At 43.9% G+C, this 17,505-nt stretch overlaps 1 protein-coding gene across 6 annotated transcripts in view; it reads right to left on the bottom strand.

Annotated features, from left to right (window-relative positions):
- Positions 1 to 1,034: 1,034 nt before the first annotated feature.
- Positions 1,035 to 17,505, bottom strand: part of sypl2a (synaptophysin-like 2a) — a 31,317-nt gene continuing 14,846 nt past the window's right edge. For 5 of the 6 annotated variants that reach the window (XM_080890569.1, XM_080890566.1, XM_080890568.1 and 2 more), the window contains exons 4-6: positions 8,246 to 8,444; positions 7,811 to 7,981; positions 1,035 to 5,298 (exon numbers count right to left, since the gene is read on the bottom strand). In XM_080890569.1, the coding sequence (XP_080746695.1) occupies positions 5,173 to 5,298; positions 7,811 to 7,981; positions 8,246 to 8,444 (496 nt within the window). In that variant the 3' untranslated portion in view covers positions 1,035 to 5,172. The remainder of the gene's footprint in view (positions 5,299 to 7,810; positions 7,982 to 8,245; positions 8,445 to 17,505) is intronic. The other variant, XR_013972671.1, reaches the window with a different exon arrangement.

Genomic DNA, 17,505 nt, shown 5'->3' with positions numbered 1-17,505 from the left:
ATTTTTCATCTAATTGAATCTATTTGTGTATGATTGTCAGTCCAAAGAGGGAACGTGAGGAAGAAGCAGGTAAGCAAACAGACAGGGAGCAGTGACAGGCAGAAACTGTGAACCTGACAAAGAGGAAAACCTGATTTTACTCACAGTCTGGAAGTTGTGTCCTCCCTGTATTAAAGCTGCTGTACAGAATCTGCTAAACAAACTGGGCTGAAACATTTTGACCCTCTTTAACAACATCCCAACATAACATTATCATTGATCGGGGAGATTCAAGTTAATGATATATTTTTATGTGGTTCAGCCACAGCTCTGCTAAAACCTCAGCCAGTAACAGGTCGGCCAACCTTTGGACCGTCCAGTTGTCTGCATGACTGCTGCAGTACGTGCATCACATTTGAAACACTATCAGTGCCAAAGACTGTCCTGGTGGAGCGAGCAGCTGTAAAGAGAAGCAGATGCTCTGTTTCTAAAAGTGTTTTAAGCTTGTTTCAAAGATTCTGTACTGCAGCTTTAAATGTTTTCCAAAAGCACACACACACTTCTCAGTGTTTCTCACACTTGTTACAGTGTGGACCACCTGATAAAAGGTCAAGCTGTCCCAAGCACCACCATGAAAGCATGAAACTCATAAATCTTACAACACAAAATTAGCATCTGCAGTAAAGATGTTTTCATACATGCTACCACAGGCAGAGTTGGCTCCATTTTTTAAATGAATATTTTGTAATAATTTATTCTGTTTTTGGAGTGTATTTTTATGTGTCTGTATTATATTAAACACACATTAAAAGTGAATCTCTGTCCAAAAAATACAGTCAGTTTACTTCTTACTCACTGTGAGCATCGTTCATTATTCTCCCAGTAATGAAGGTTAGCATATGTATTTATTTATTCCAATCCATTCTTCTTTGGCAGCATTTAAATAACCTTGATCAGATTTGATGGTTTTGTTACAGACTTTTCAAAAAAGTCACAAATGTACAAAGCAGTGATGTCATGTTTTGTGACGAGGACCCAGGCACAGAGAGACTTGATGAATTTAAGAATCTTATGATTTAATAAAGAAATTTGCAGACTTGCACAGAGATGGTAAAGTTATGATGACTGATGACGGAGATGAAGACAGCAGACGATGAGGACAGGGAGGAGCAGGGGTTTAAATGCACCGAGGAGACAGTCAGAGGGAACTCGGGACAACATTTAAGGACGCAGGGACTGACAGAGACGGGTTTATCTTGGCTGGCTGGGCAGCTCTCTGGGTGCTCAGCACCCCCAAATCTCTGATCCTAGAATCGCCCCTGGGTTGTACACGTTGTCATTAACGTGGCTTCACGCCACATCAGCCGCTTTGCTCGCTACAACACCGGTGTGGGCGCATGAGGACGCTGTCATAGCCTGTCAGCGACGTTGATTGGCTGCGTATATACGAATGTGAATGGCATCATTGGCTGGACTGTGGGATAAGGTGGCATGGTTCTGATCCCATACAGGAGCAGCCAGTCACTGACTCACACTGCAGGACAGAGTTGTTCAAGTATTCACGTTAATTGCAGGTTCGATTTTTGCAGCTTGGAGGGACCATGGTGGTGACAGAGTGGGAGGCCCACACTCTGCTAATATCAGATCTGCACAAACACTCGGACGTTTGAAATCATTACTAACGGCGCGTTTTTATGGCCTGGCTTTTAGCACGCGTTGACACAAACATTTCGCTTTTAACAGCCTTAGTTGTTGTTTTTATTGACGTTCTATATTTTACTGCATCATTGTTGTGCATTTTATTATAGTGGCCTTTTACATTGACAAGCACGTTGTGCAGCATGGCCTGTTGTGCTGTATAAATACACTTGACCTTGAATGTGTGAGTGGCAGCACGGGTCCATCTGTACTGCAGGTGGTCCGGCTGGCAGCGCAGACGGCTTCTGCTGCGCTCCTGCAACACTCACAGGAGGCTAATAACACAGAGCCGGCAGACTACAACTGTAATAAGATTCTGGACCTTCTAGGGTCTACACTGGAAGTTCAAAGTGGTCTTCAGGGAATGGTATGACTCCTCCTGTGCATCTCCCCCGTTTCTGTCCCTGCCCTTTGTTTCCCCTGTCTCTGTGGTGACCTACTTTACAGAGACAGGATCCTCCTGGGAGCTCAGATTCTCCTGGACACACCTGAATCAATCTGACAATCAGCTGTCTGCCATTTAAGCTGGTCCTGACGTTCAGTTAGTCACCGCTGAGTTGTCTCCCTCCTCCTCCTCAGTGTAAGAAGCCCTGACTGTGGCACTGATGAGACCCTTACACGGCTCCATCCACCGGCTCACTCTGCTGTCAGAGGCGGCTGAGGTTTTTTAACATCTGTCCCACAATAGGGTTTTCTATGAGTCTGCTGTAGCCAGTGCCATCTTCTATGCTGTTGCATGCTGGGACAGCAGGTTAACAGCTGTGCATGAACTGATGCACAAGACCAGTAACGTAGTGGGGACGGAGCTGGACTCTCTTAGGGTGGTGTCTGAGAGGCGGATGTTGTCCAAGATAAAGACAATGCTGGACAACAGCTCTCACCCACTCCATGACGTGCTGGCCAGCACGCTCAGTGGGGGACTGAGATTACCCATGATGCACCACTGAACGAGACAGGAGCTCATGCCTGCCGTGGACATGGCTGCACCACTCCTCCACTGAATGCACTGCAAACGCTGATCGTGACACCGCTACCTGCACATCCTCTGCAGAGGAAATAAAGTACAGTTTGATAAGAGGGGCACCTCAGTGCCAGCATACATACTTAGCACTGTAATATGCATGTGTAATATACGGGGATGTTTACTGTTCTTACTGAGACAGCAGGGTTTCCTCTGGGATTAGTAAAGAGTGGAGCTTCTGCAGCAGCACAGGCTGCTTGGAGGATCTTTTAATAGAACTTACAGGTGGCGTCAACACCTGAAATACAAACGTGGACACGAACAGACGACATCATGAAGCACCAGGAAGCCCTGAACTGAAGCACAGACCAGAGGAAGAGCAAAGATGTGCTAAAATGTGAGTAACCAAAGCAGGCAGAAGTACCTCCGCTTATATCCACCTGCTGACAAACACTACGAGCTCTGAGCCAACTGGAGGCCACAAAAAAGCTTTTTGTTTGTGAAAGAATCATTTGAAAGACAGGATGTTTCTAACCTTAGACACACTGCAAAAATGGAACAAAGCAGTGCTATACAGTGCTTTCATATGCACACTGTTACAGGCTAGCGCTGGTCGTTGCACACTGCGCCTAGGCCTGGTTTTTCCAGACGAGCAGGGCACGTGATCAGTGATGTCCCGGCTCCATTTGGTGCATCGCTGCTTCTGTGCCTGATTCAGTGGTCTAAGGAAGTGAATCATGGGTCAGATCTTTGGTGAACCAGTCTGTGACATACTGGGAGTCATGGAAGCAGCGAGGATGTACTGCCTGCTCCTAAATCAAAAACAAATACACTAATGTGTTATTGCTTCAGCAGTGCATGAGCAACTCTAGCCCTGGAGTTTCATTATAACACGAGTTATAATGCACCTGCACATAAGCACAGGGAGGCAGGGCCTCACAGCACAGGCACACTCCCAACCTATTAAAAGAGTGTGTCTCATTATTCTATGTTTTATTCATTATGTTTACAAATGGCCAGAAGCAGAGAGCATGTTTATTGATCAAACAGACACAAAGAGCAGCTGAGGGAGAAATGCTGTCACACGGTACAGAGAAGCTGCCAGTTCAGCTCTGAGCTGATGAAGGAGCTTGTTTCAAGCTTCACATGGTGCCAAACAGGACTGTGCTGAGGAATCAGCCTTTTCACATGACAGCTCGATTGGACCAGAGTGAGCATCTGACAGGTACCATGTTTCTCCAACAACCTCCGTTTGATCTGAAGTTAGAGTCCATCCAGGTCTACCTGACTCACCGATACATAAAGCTGAATATCATCTGCACAGGAATGAAACCGCACGCTACGCCTTCGAACGCTCAGCACTGTTCCAGCTCGACTCCACCACCCACCAGTGTGTGTGGACTTCATGTTCTCACTGTGTTTGTGTGGGTTATTACCAGGTACTCCGCCTTCCCTCCACAGTCAGGTGGAGTTAGGCTGTCTCTGTGTGTTAACCCTGCATCATATTTGCAATCAGTCCATGGGCCTCTCGCCCTGTGGTAGCTCAGAGGCTCCACCCTCCACGACCCCGATAAGAAGAAGAAGAGGAAGAATGAATGGATGTCTCTGAGTGAGCTGATGCTGCCACAGGAGAAAGGAACTGGTCCCAGCAGTGCAGCTCAGCGTGTGACTCCCATCGTCAGGAATAAATGAAACTGCCGCACTTAATTCATGCTGTAATCGCTCTAATAGGATATTATGGTGGACAGCATGGAACGCTGCACTGAGGTCGAGCAGGACAAGCACAGAGATGAGTCCACTGTCCGAGAAGATCGTCTGTAACCTTCACTGAAGCCGTTTCTGTGCTGAGCTCTGAAACCTGACTGAAACTCTTCAATAAGCAGAGGATCTGTTAGCTGTTTACTCTCTCCACACTGTTTGATATGAGAGGATGTTTGAATGAAATCAGTTCATTCGATGTGTGTGCCAGTGTTGCACTAATACGAGCTCACCCCAGTGATACGAATGAAGGAGACAGAACATATTTCAGTCACGGCTTTTTCTCCTTTGGCATCAACACAAATTCAGCATCAACAACACAAACAGTAATCAGTGCGCTGTAATTACACTGCTGCTGCACAGTGAGAAATCAGAGCCAAACATAAATAATGTTACTAGTGTTACATGGAGACATTTAAAGTACAGTGTAGTGTAATAGTACTGCAATGAGACAAACACAGTGTCCTGAAAAGCTCCTGGAGTCAGTGTGTAACCAGCCTGCAGTGATGCAAGGCTTCACAAACACAGCAGACTGTAGTGTGACTGTTTCAGGCAGCATGCAACAGGAGCTGCAGTGCTGAATCTCCAGAACAAATGTTGAGGGGCCCTGCTGGGAGCTGCCACCTGTGGATGTGAGCTGAGGGTCCTGACACGCTAAAGCTGGAGGGGGCTGCTACAGACCAGTGTTTCACTGGGGGGATTTCTCTACATCAGTGTGGGACATCAAGCTTTTCTTTAAGGGTGCGTGGCTGTGCTGGGGAACCCTAACTACATGATTAGGGTCCCGGGGCTCCGCCTTCCTGCATGGTGGTGGGGGGGGCAGGAACCTTGTGGAACGGAGTCTCCTTGTAAATGAACCAGCAGTTACCTGCCCACAGGATCAGGTTCAGAAAGCCAAAAATCTGCAGAAACACATGAAAACACAAGTGATGACATTAAAATGTAAAACATGAGAAAAAGAAGACAGAAAAACATTTCTGCCACATTTCAAAAGAGCCGTGAGCTAAACTGTTACCTTAAATCAAAGATGACTGAGCTGGCCTCAGTAACTACAGCTTCAACACACTCATTCACACAATATTTAAAGAGAACGTGTCGTTGTTTGGAGTTAACTTCTGCTGCAGCCTAGTCCTACGCAGAGGTCCAACTGTACTTAAATGGTTTTAAACATAACACATGAAATACTTCTTTACAAGTGAAAAAGTCCAAAGCAGCTTGTTTGAAGACGTTTCTATCAGCAAAGCCAGCTGAACCTTTATATTGATATAGTAAACTGGTGCAGGGGAACACAAGCGGTTTCAGTTTTACTGATAGTGAACAGACTGAAGCTGACTTTACATTTAAACCTGAACAGCTGTGATCAGCTGACCCTGCTGCTGCTGCTCTGAGGTTTACTGATCTTACACAACTTCATTCAAACAAAGATGCAAACACGCTTCAGGAGTTCTCCTGGTTGGCTGAGCTAACAGCACAGCAGCTGATATGCAGCTGGATCATGAGCATCATGTCTCCATATTCTGTGCTACCCTTTATGTAACCCAACTATAGCAGCACAGCGTTACTGTGGTCAGCTTTATATCCCACAAAGTATTTCAATAACAGAAAGGCTGCTGGATGTTTCCCACTATGAAAGAAACAAGTCCATATAGACATGTGACCTTTAGCAGGTGCATGGTTCCTGTTCTCAGCTATCACATTCACCTCGGCATCAAACGTCGCTTCGTTAGTTCAGTCACAAGCTGCCATGCTTTCCCACCCGCTGATGACATCAGCCTTTTACAGCTGGGGGCCAAACAAACAAACAAACATACATGAGGATTTTCCCGGTGTAGGACTGAGACACAACCTCTCTTCTTCCTGTTCTGTCCCATCTGTCTGAGCTTTCCCATCTCTGAGTGAACTTCACACAGTTTGTGCGTTTGCTGTTAATTGTTGAACATATTAAAGTTGATATGACCGGCCACGTAAAAACAAGTTGCTGCCTTTACACGCTCTCACCTTCTGCAGGGCTCGATGAAGCACCACAAACACCACTTATGAACCTTTGCATTCATTTGAAAAACAACAACCATGGACCCAGTTTGACCAGATTCCTCTCGCTGTACATGATTACACCACTGGGACTGCCTGTGTGTTACTGCTTAGGCTCACTGGGAAACTGGTGAACACTCCCTGTTCCACAAGCTCTTACAGTTGATATGTACGGTGGCCCCTAGAGACAAAACACGTGCAAACTCCAAAACACAACGGAAGTGCTCCAGGACGCTAGGGGCAGTGTTGAGCTTTTGTTACCTAGTAACTACACAAGCCAGGAAGTACCAATGACCGGATTTGGGCTGTATCCCAATTCAGGGTTTGCAGCCTTAAAGGCCACATTTTAAGGTCGATTACATCACAGCAACATGACGAAGGGTGTCCCAATTCAAAGGCTGCTCGAAATGCGGCCCTCAAATGCATCCTTCATTTCCCTGAATTTTAAGGATGGGTCGGTGTAGACTTCATGGCCCAACATACAGTGGGGCAAAAAAGTATTTAGTCAGCCACCGATTGTGCAAGTTCCCCCACTTAAAATGATGACAGAGGTCAGTAATTTGCACCAGAGGTACACTTCAACTCTCCAGGAAAGCTCTCCAGCGAGTAGTGCGGTGCTCTGAACGGATAATTGGAGGTGAGCTTCCCTCCCTCCAAGACATCTACAGGAAGCTGTGCCTGAGGAAAGCGGGGAGGATCATCAAGGACTCCAGTCACCCCAGCCATAAACTGTTCAGACTGCTTCCATCAGGAAGGAGGTTCTGCAGCATCCGGTCCCGTACCAGCAGACTGAGAGACAGCTTCTTCCATCAGGCCATCAGACTGCTGAACACGTCATAGACACCTCAGCTTCACTACTGGAACTTCAACATTATGCACTCCATACTGTATATAAATGCCACTGTTTTGCACATATTCAACTCTGTATATTTTTATATATTTTATTATTATTATTATTATTATTATTATTATTTTTTATTTTTTACTATTTAATTTGTAAAAATGTGTACACACACACACACACACACACACACACACACACACACACACACACACACACACACACACGTAGGAAAATATTTAGTATACACATCCAGAAATGCATACACTATTATATATTGTACATATATTTATTAGTTTCAGGTTGGCCATTCTTGTATTTTGCTCGTTTGTGTTGTTGTGTTTGCACATCTCTGTTGCTTGTGGGGCTCGCACACAAGAATTTCACTCGCATGTGCTGTGCCAGTGTACCTGCACATGTGATGTGACAATAAAAGTGATTTGATTTGATTTGATTTACAAGAACATGCTTTTTACATGTTTGCCGTAAACGTAGCCCTATCACTGATATCATCGATGTAAGCCTTTGTAAGCAACACTTACCACAGAGGCATTGAGCCTGCCCATGGAAGGAAACTCTCCTGCTTTACAGCTGGTACACAACTGCACCAGGCGGTTGGGGTCAGTGGCATATTTAACGTCGGTCAGGCCTTTGCCCCAGGCCGAGGAGGACACGAGCCAGAGGAAGGCAAAGGCAGCGGTCAGCAGCAGGTCCTATCAAACACAAATGCTCACCAATGTATGCATGTATAGTTTTCAATGACACACTGATGTGGAGTTACATTTGCAGATTATAGGATGTGAACATTTTTACTTAAGCAGCATAGAGGAGGACAAAGCTTTCTCCGATGCTTACACCCATCAGCCATTAAACCCACTCCAAGATGAAGCCAGTAACACTGGTCGTCTTGTTACCATGCAGTAAACCTTCCGTCTGTAGCACCCACATGCTCACTGCTCTACAAAACGTGCACTCACTATGACGGGACCACGGCTGGTCTGCAGGTAGACGCTCCGGTAGCCCAGGTAGACTATGAGTGTGGCGGTGCAATAAAGGAAGGCAAACACACCAACACACACAAAGAACTGTGCTGAAGAGGAGAAGTCGCCCTGCAGATAGGTCTCAGTGCACGAGCCGTTACATGATGGTGGCAGACAATACGGTTTCATTGCCAACCTGAGGAAATTAGAGAGAAAGAAGGCACATTCACCCGCTGCTCCCAACACATCTGGTTTTATTATTTGACTTCAGAGAACACAGCTGCTCACCTGAGTTACTCTTCTATCCAAGGAATGCAAGAGGAAAGAAAGGATTCATCAAAAGAGACTCCGAGTAAGCCTTCAGCTCCACTCCATTACACAGTTTACAGGGACTGGAGTATGGAAACTGACAGCTTTCTTACAAGAAATTTGTCATCTGTGCAACATCTGTAAGTGTGGCCCCCTTGTTCTTTTTAAATGAGGAAACAAATGGAAACTCTCCTGATGTGATATGCTACATTGTGCCAATAGTCCTCCACTGTGTCTGCTTGGGATGAACAGGCTAAGAAATGAAAGCTCTTTATTGAAATGAATAATTAAACAGCATAGAGAATGCAGCATGTTTAGGTGGAAGCTAGTGAGCCAACTTCCTGCTAACTTCTAACTCTGTTAAATGTAATAAATCCTGTTTCCATGGATGTTAAACTTCATAGTTACACCTGGTAAAGCAGCAGCGCTGATCATTTTATTACAGATGGAAGAATTTAGACAGTTTTTTTTAATAAATTTTATTTTCAGTCACAGCAGCATGTTAACAACAAAACGTTGAACATACAGTAGTTTGCTGTTCAGTATTTACAATACCCCAAAAGATAACAGAAATAGAGAAGGAAAAAACAAACAAACAAACCAAAGAAACCCCTACAAAACAACAAAAAACAAACAACAACAAACAAATAGAAAAATAAAATGTATAAGGGACATTCAGTGTACAGTTAACTATGATAGTGATATAGAGATATGGCATCCGGTCATGATAAGGTGGTCATTTTAAATGTTTCCATGTACATCAGGAATGGCTGCCATGCCTTAAGAAATTTGGTGGTTGAACCTGCCAGTGTATATCTCATCTTTTCTAAATGTAAAAACCTCATGAGCTCCGCAAGCCACTGTTCATGTGTGGGAGGAGCTTCCTGCTTCCATCTTAAAAGTATAAGGCGCCTTGCGATAAGTGAAGCAAAGGCAATAGAATTCGAAGTGATGTCTTGAGGTATCACCCCAAAGATAGCCGTTAGAGCAGAAGGATCATATTTAACGTTATACATCTCTGACAGAGTGTTAAATATAGACACCCAATAATTATGAAGATTGGGGCATGTCCAAAAGGTATGAAGGAGCGAACCTGTTTCTGCTTTACATCTGTTACACAGAGGGTCAGCTCCTGGATAGAACTTGGCTAACTTTTCCTTGGAGATATGTAATCGGTGTAGGACCTTAAATTGAAGGAGCCCATGCCTGGCACATATCGAAGAAGAGTGTACCCTCTGGAGAAAAGATTGCCAGAGCTCATCTGTTATAGTCATCCCAAGGTCTTTCTCCCACTGTGCTTTAAGGATGGAGAGAGAAGGAGATTGAAGATCTAATAGTATAGCATAGATTTCTTTAATCGCCCCTCTCTTATGAACGTTTATATTAATAATTTTATCCAAAGAAGTTTCCTCAGGTAGTTCTGGAAATGAAGGAAATCAACTCTTTACAAAGTGACGAATTTGTAAATAGCGGAAAAAATGTTGCCGAGGAACATTAAACTGCTTCAGGAGCTGCGTGAATGAGGCAAAAATCCCATCTACAAAAAGGTCTTTGATATTTCTAAGGCCATTACTTTCCCATATTTTAAAGGCAGAGTCCATCATGGAGGGTGGGAACATATGGTTTGAGCAGATAGGTGCTTTAATTGACATTAAGTGTAACCCCAACCTTTTCCTACATTGCACCCAGATTCTGAGCGAGTCATACAACAAAGGGTTACGTTTATAGGTGTATAGTTCTAATGGGAGAGCTGAACTCAACAAAGCTGATAGGCAAACTTCGCCACAATTGGATGACTCAATTTGGAGCCAAGCTGGAGTCTCTGTAGTAACATTACTCATCCAGTACAGCATATTACGAATATTTGCTGCCCAATAATAAGACTGAAAGTTTGGCAAGGCTAATCCACCCATTGGCCTAGTCCTCTGCATGAAATCTTTACGAATTCGTGGACTTTTGCCATTCCAAATAAATGCAGAGATATGCTTATTCAGTGTTATAAAATACTTATTGGGTAAGTAGCATGGGATACATTGAAATAAGTAAAGGAACTTGGGTAGTATGTTCATTTTGATAGAATTGATGCGGCCAATTAATGACAGTGGTAAATTGTTCCATCTCTGAAGATCTGTCTCAGTATTTTTAAGCAGCGCGACAAAGTTTCTTTCATAAAGATCTTTGTATGAGTGGGTAACCTTAACCCCCAGATAGGTCACATACCCTGATTTAACGCTAAATTGAAAACCTGAAAATGAAATCTTTCTGGCTATAGAGTTGACACAGAGAAGTTCACTTTTATGCAGGTTCAACTTGTAACCTGAAATATTACCAAAACATTCAAAAATGGCAAGAGCACGGGGAAGAGAGCATAAAGGCTCTGACATATACAGCAGGAGGTCGTCAGCATATAAGGATATTTTGTGCTCCTGGTCACGTCTGAAGATGCCCTTAATGCAACTGTCAGCTCGCAGTTTAATCGCCAGTGGTTCAATTGATAATGCAAAAAGAAGAGGGGATAGGGGACAACCTTGTCTCGTACCACGGAGAAGTGGGAAATAAGAAGAGAATAACGAATTTGTTCTAACACGTGACATAGGTGAGGAGTAAAGTAACTGAATCCATGAAATGAAATTAGGGCCGAATCCAAATTTATGTAGAGTATAAAACAGATAATCCCACTCCACCCGGTCAAATGCCTTCTCAGCATCGAGTAATAAGGCAATTTCAGGGGTTGTAGTTGACTTGGTGTGTAATATGTTTAAAAACCTGCGCAGGTTGAAAAAACCATGCCTACCCTTCACGAAACCTGTCTGATCTGGAGAGATTAACAATGGTAGGTATTGCTCTAGCCTGAGAGCAAGTGTTTTTGACAGTATTTTTAAATCTACATTTAAGAGTGATATAGGACGATATGATGAACACTCTAATGGATCCTTATTTGGCTTCAATAGGAGTGAGATGGTCGCTTGTCGAAGCGTTAGGGGAAGACATTTTGAAACCAATGACTCAATGAGCATGTCTCGTAATAAAGGTGATAAACTTTAAAGGTCTTGAAAAATTCAACCGGATACCCATCCGGACCCGGGGGTTTGCCATTCTGCATTGAGCTAATCGCCAATTTAATTTCTTCCACTGTAATTTGCTCCTCCAATTGGCCTCTGAATGCCGAGGTTAAAGTCGGAACTGTCATTCCATCAAAAAAAGCCTCAAACAGTCCAGGCGTGTTTAAAGATTCAGAATCATAGAGACTGGAATAGAATATTTTGAAACTCTCATTTTTTTTTGTGGTGTAGTGGTGACATGTCCAGATTTAGTCCTAATTTTAGGGATTATACGAGTTGCTTCTGATTTACGAAGCTGATGTGCTAAAATTTTAGATGCTTTTTCTCCGTGTTCATACCATCTTCCTCTAGATTTAAGAATCATAGACTGACTGCTGGGTTGAGATTAAATTAAATTCAGTTTGTAACGTTAGTCTTTGTTTATACAAATCTGGAGAGGGGGTTGTAGAGTGTTGCTCATCCAATTGCGAAATAAGGTGTATCAATTCAGAAAGACGTTTCTGTTTCTGTTTTCTAGTACAGTGGGGCAAAAAAGTATTTAGTCAGCCACCGATTGTGCAAGTTCCCCCACTTAAAATGATGACAGAGGTCAGTAATTTGCACCAGAGGTACACTTCAACTGTGAGAGACAGAATGTGAAAAAAAAAAATCCATGAATTCACATGGTAGGATTTGTAAAGAATTTATTCGTAAATTAGGCTGGAAAATAAGTATTTGGTCACCTCAAACATGGAAAATCTCTGGCTCTCACAGACCTGTAACGTCTTCTGTAAGAAGCTTTTCTGTCCCCCACTCGTTACCTGTATAAAAGACACCTGTCCACAGCCTCAAACAGTCAGACTCCAAACTCCGCCATGGCCAAGACCAAAGAGCTTTCGAAGGACACCAGGAAAAGTATTGTAGACCTGCACCAGACAGGGAAGAGTGAATCTACAATAGGCAAGCAGCTTGGTGTGAAAAAATCAACTGTGGGAGCAATCATCAGAAAATGGAAGACATACAAGACCACTGATAATCTCCCTCGATCTGGGGCTCCACGCAAGATCTCATCCCGTGGGGTCAAAATGATCATGAGAACGGTGAGCAAAGATCCCAGAACCACACGGGGGGACCTGGTGAATGACCTGCAGAGAGCTGGGACCAAAGTAACAAAGGTCACCATCAGTAACACACTACAACGGCAGGGAATCAAATCCCGCAGTGCCAGACGTGTTCCGCTGCTGAAGCCAGTGCATGTCCAGGCCCGTCTGAAGTTTGCCAGAGAGCACATGGATGATACAGCAGAGGATTGGGAGAATGTCATGTGGTCAGATGAAACCAAAGTAGAACTTTTTGGTATAAACTCAACTCGTCGTGTTTGGAGGAAGAAGAATACTGAGTTGCATCCCAAGAACACCATACCTACTGTGAAGCATGGGGGTGGAAACATCATGCTATGGGGCTGTTTTTCTGCCAAGGGGACAGGACGACTGATCCGTGTTAAGGACAGAATGAATGGGGCCATGTATCGTGAGATTTTGAGCCAAAACCTCCTTCCATCAGTGAGAACTTTGAAGATGAAACCAGGCTGGGTCTTCCAACATGACAATGATCCAAAACACACCGCCCGGGCAACAAAGGAGTGGCTCCGTAAGAAGCATTTGAAAGTCCTGGAGTGGCCTAGCCAGTCTCCAGACCTCAACCCCATAGAAAATCTGTGGCGGGAGTTGAAAGTCCGTGTTGCTCGGTGACAGCCCCAAAACATCACTGCTCTCGAGAAGATCTGCATGGAGGAATGGGCCAAAATACCAGCTACTGTGTGTGCAAACCTGGTAAAGACCTATAGTAAACGTTTGACCTCTGTTATTGCCAACAAAGGTTATGTTACAAAGTATTGAGTTGTATTTTTGTTATTGACCAAATACTTATTTTCCACCCTGATTTACCAATAAATTCTTTACAAATCCTACCATGTGGATTCATGGATTTTTTTTTTTCACATTCTGTCTCTCACAGTTGAAGTGTACCTCTGGTGCAAATTACTGACCTCTGTCATCATTTTAGGTGGGGGAACTTGCACAATCGGTGGCTGACTAAATACTTTTTTGCCCCACTGTATATGAACAGTATGATATAATATGGCCCCGTAAGAATGCTTTTAAGCTTTCCCAAACCGTACTATAGGCCATACCAGGCGTAATATTGGTTCTTATAAAGATATCAATTTGTTTGGAAAGATATTCCACAAACTCCTTATCTGACAAAGAAAGAGGATTGAGTCTCCAGGAGTACACAAAGGGTTCATCCAGGAAGCCGAGTTCCAAAACAAGTGGACTGTGATCAGATATTACTATGCTATTGTATTTACAAGTCTTGATATTGGGAAGCAATTTTTTGTCAACAAAAAAATAGTCTATACGAGAATACGTTTGATGCACTGCAGAAAAAAAGGAATATTGTTTAGTGGAGGGGTAGAGGAATCGCCACGCATCAACAGCCCCATAGGTTTGTAAATATGACTGTAACACTAATGAGGATTTAGGGAGTGGAAGTCTTTTATCTGAGGAGCGATCTAGTACTGGATCCATAACAGTATTCATGTCCCCTCCAAGGATCAATTGGTGTGTATTGATCTGTGGAAGGGAATTAAGAAAGTCATTGAAAAAAGTTGAGTCATTCCAATTCGGAGCATATACGTTTGCTAAAATAAGTGAAGTATTAAACAGGGACCCTGTCACAACTACATAGCGAGCATTTGGGTCAGCTATTGTGTGAGAGACTATAAACGGAGTATTCTTATTAATCAAAATTGCTGCACCTTTGGCTTTACCATTGAATTTGGAATGAAAAATTTGTCCAACCCAATTTCGTCTTAATCTGGCATGATCTGTATGCTTAAGGTGTGTTTCTTGAAGAAACGCTACATGTACTTTAAGATAAAGAAGATGAGAGAGCACCTTATTTTGTTTCACTAGGTGGTTCAATCCCTTCACATTCCAACTAATAAAGTTAACATGGCAGCCATTACTCACAGCAGTTGAAGTATCATCAACAGAAGTCATCACCATATAAGTACATGATGAAAAAGGCGGTTCCAAACGCAAATACCAATCCTATCATGGGTGTACACTGAAATGTTGTTGTTAACAATAATCTGAGCAAATAATATACAACAAAAAAGAGAAAAAGTAGATAAGTCCCTCCCACCCACCTCCCCGTGTTCAGTGTTGTCCCCAAACGACGCACACCAATTTCCCACAGCTCCCCTGCTTCTATTAAGAGTCCCAATCACCTTATTCATAACCACAGCCCCACATGAGCAGAAGCATCTGAACTATGAATCACACATGTAGTCCAAAACATATTCAAATTAGAAAGTCACAAAGTCCAACACAATAGAGTAAAATAATTAAGAGAAGGAAAGAGAAAAACTCCCACGTCAAATTTACCCGTAGCCGAAAAACGGACCTGTTTCACTTCTCATCAAAGCTGACCCCGGAGTCCCTTTTAAGTGACAAGTACTGGAATATAGTTAACCTCCCAGGAAACAAGGGCAAACTCACCAACATCTGAGATTTCTAAATGAACATTGAACAAGAAACTAAGCTAAACCAAAGATCGTCCGTTTATTGATTGACAAAAATATAGTCACGATGGTATGAAAGTCCCGGTGGTTCTTATGAAATGTCATTTGGGAGATGACTCAAACTTGGAGTCAATGAAATCTTTCACTGCTTTAGGAGAGTCGAATACCTGTTTCTCCATTAAACGAGATCCAAAGCCGGGCAGGATAAAGAAGACCGTAGCGAACTCCGTCTTTTTTCCGTAGTAGTCCCTTCACCTCGCTGAAAGCAGCCCGGCGTCTGGCCAGGTCGGCGCTGTAGTCAGGAAAGATGAAGATCTGCTTCCCTTGAAACTCCAGCCGGCCTTTCTGTCTGGCTAAGCGCTGTATCCGCTTCTTCTCCTGGTAGTAATGAATGCGAACAATGAACGGCCGCGGTCGCCCTCCCTCCGTGGGCAGTGCAACCGCCGCCCGGTGAGCTCTGTCCAGGATCGGAGCCTGCTCCAAACCGCCGGGACCACCCAGTACAACGTGCAACAGATCAGCAACAAATTTAGTGGGATTCCCTTGTTCGGCTCCCTCCAGCACTCCTAATATACGCAAGTTGCATCGTCTTCCCCAATTCTCCAAGTCGTCCGTTTTCAGCAGCAACTTCTTGTATTGGTTACTCAGATCTGCGAAACATGTCTCCATAACTTCTAGCCGCTTGTCCAGATTATTCAAGCCTTCCTCGTGTTCGCCCAACTTCTCAGTACATTCGTCAAGAGTGGTTTGGATGGGCGAAATGGCTCGTTTAATTTCGTCCCGTAGGTTGTCATTTTCCTCTTGAATCACTTGTTTGACAATGTCGCGGAAAGCTAGCAGTGTCGCTGGGTCAACGGTAGTTTTGCTAGCGGTCTCTGAGCAGCTAGCCTGCGCTCCTTTAGCAGACTGCTTAGGAGGCATTTCACTTCGAGATAAGGCAAAAAGACGGAAAGAACAACAGCTAAAACAATGCTGACTTTCTTAATAGAGCTTAAGAAATCTCTGAATTGGGCCACAATAGGTGAACCATAAAGTAATTTAACAGATAAATGGGACCTAGTGGTTTGCACGTCTACTCCATAACGCGCCCCCTAGTGGACCCCCCGAATTTAGACAGTTTTAACTCTCAGCATTCGTTTGGCTTTGGGACCTGAAGAGGCGGAGTTTAGGACCCAGATCACTCTGCGAGGCTCCTGACTACGGTAGCCGTAATGCTCCAGCAATCCATCAGGCTGTGCGGCTTCGTAGCTTAGCAAAGTTGCACTTTCTGAGCGCCGTGTAGCACATAAAATCGGTTCGAGGTCAGTGAGCACAACCAGGATTCATACATAAGGCGCACTGACAATTTTTGAGAAGATTAAAGGATTTTAAGTGCGGAAAATATGAAATACAGCGGTTCCTCGTTTATTGCAGGAGTTACGTTCTAAAAAGAACCCGCGATAGGTGAAATCCACGAAGTAGCCAACTTTATTTTTTACAATTATTATAGATGTTTAAAGGCTGTAAAACCCGTCACTGCACACGTTATACTCTTTTCTCAGACAGGCAGGAACATTTTCACACTCTTCTCTCTTGTTTAAACTCTCACAGTTCAAACCTTCGTAGAAGTCCAGTGTTAAAGAATGAAACCAACGGCACCTGCTGGAGCCTTCGACGGTGCGAAACGATTCGTCAACATTGTTGTTTGTTGAGGAGAAAACGTACAAACATACAGTGCAGCACTTCAGAGTCACACTGCTAGGATCGAAGATTTACGTTTGACAAGCTGACCGCATCCTGTCCTGTACAGGAGACACGGCACACGATTGATTGACAATGGTCTACAGCCAATCAGGACGCAGAACACAATAAGCTGTAAAAAAACCCCCAAAAAACAGCATGCAGGAAAAAAAGGCGAAACAGCGAAAGGTGAACCACGTTATAGCGAGGGAGCGCTGTACAGAAGACAAGAACATATGGTGATAGATATCGTTACGGCACATGCTTCAAATTAGCCCATGGTATGGACTTTAGGCCACATCGCCCTGCCCTACTATAAACCTATAAAAATACAGTTACAAGTTGAAAACGTATGTGCCCTTTCCCGAAGCAGCCCCCAGTGCCTCACTGAAGTCTTTGTTGGCCTGACTCTGACCTGCAGGCCTCATGGTTCACATCCCTGGTTATGATCATCTGAAAATCCCCCACAGAGTTAAAAAACACAGGAAAATAATGGTTTCATTCCCTGCTGAATGGGCAGCCTGGGAGGTAACAGAGGCGGAGTCATCTCCAACTCAACGGTGCTGCACCCACTCTGACAGGCTGATGTAAATGACAGAGTG

Source organism: Rhamphochromis sp. 'chilingali' (genome assembly GCF_963969265.1).
Source record: "Rhamphochromis sp. 'chilingali' genome assembly, chromosome: 9".
Lineage (NCBI taxonomy): Eukaryota > Metazoa > Chordata > Actinopteri > Cichliformes > Cichlidae > Rhamphochromis > Rhamphochromis sp. 'chilingali'.
Note: the sequence above shows the minus strand (reverse complement) of the source record. Positions and strands in the feature narration are given on the sequence as shown.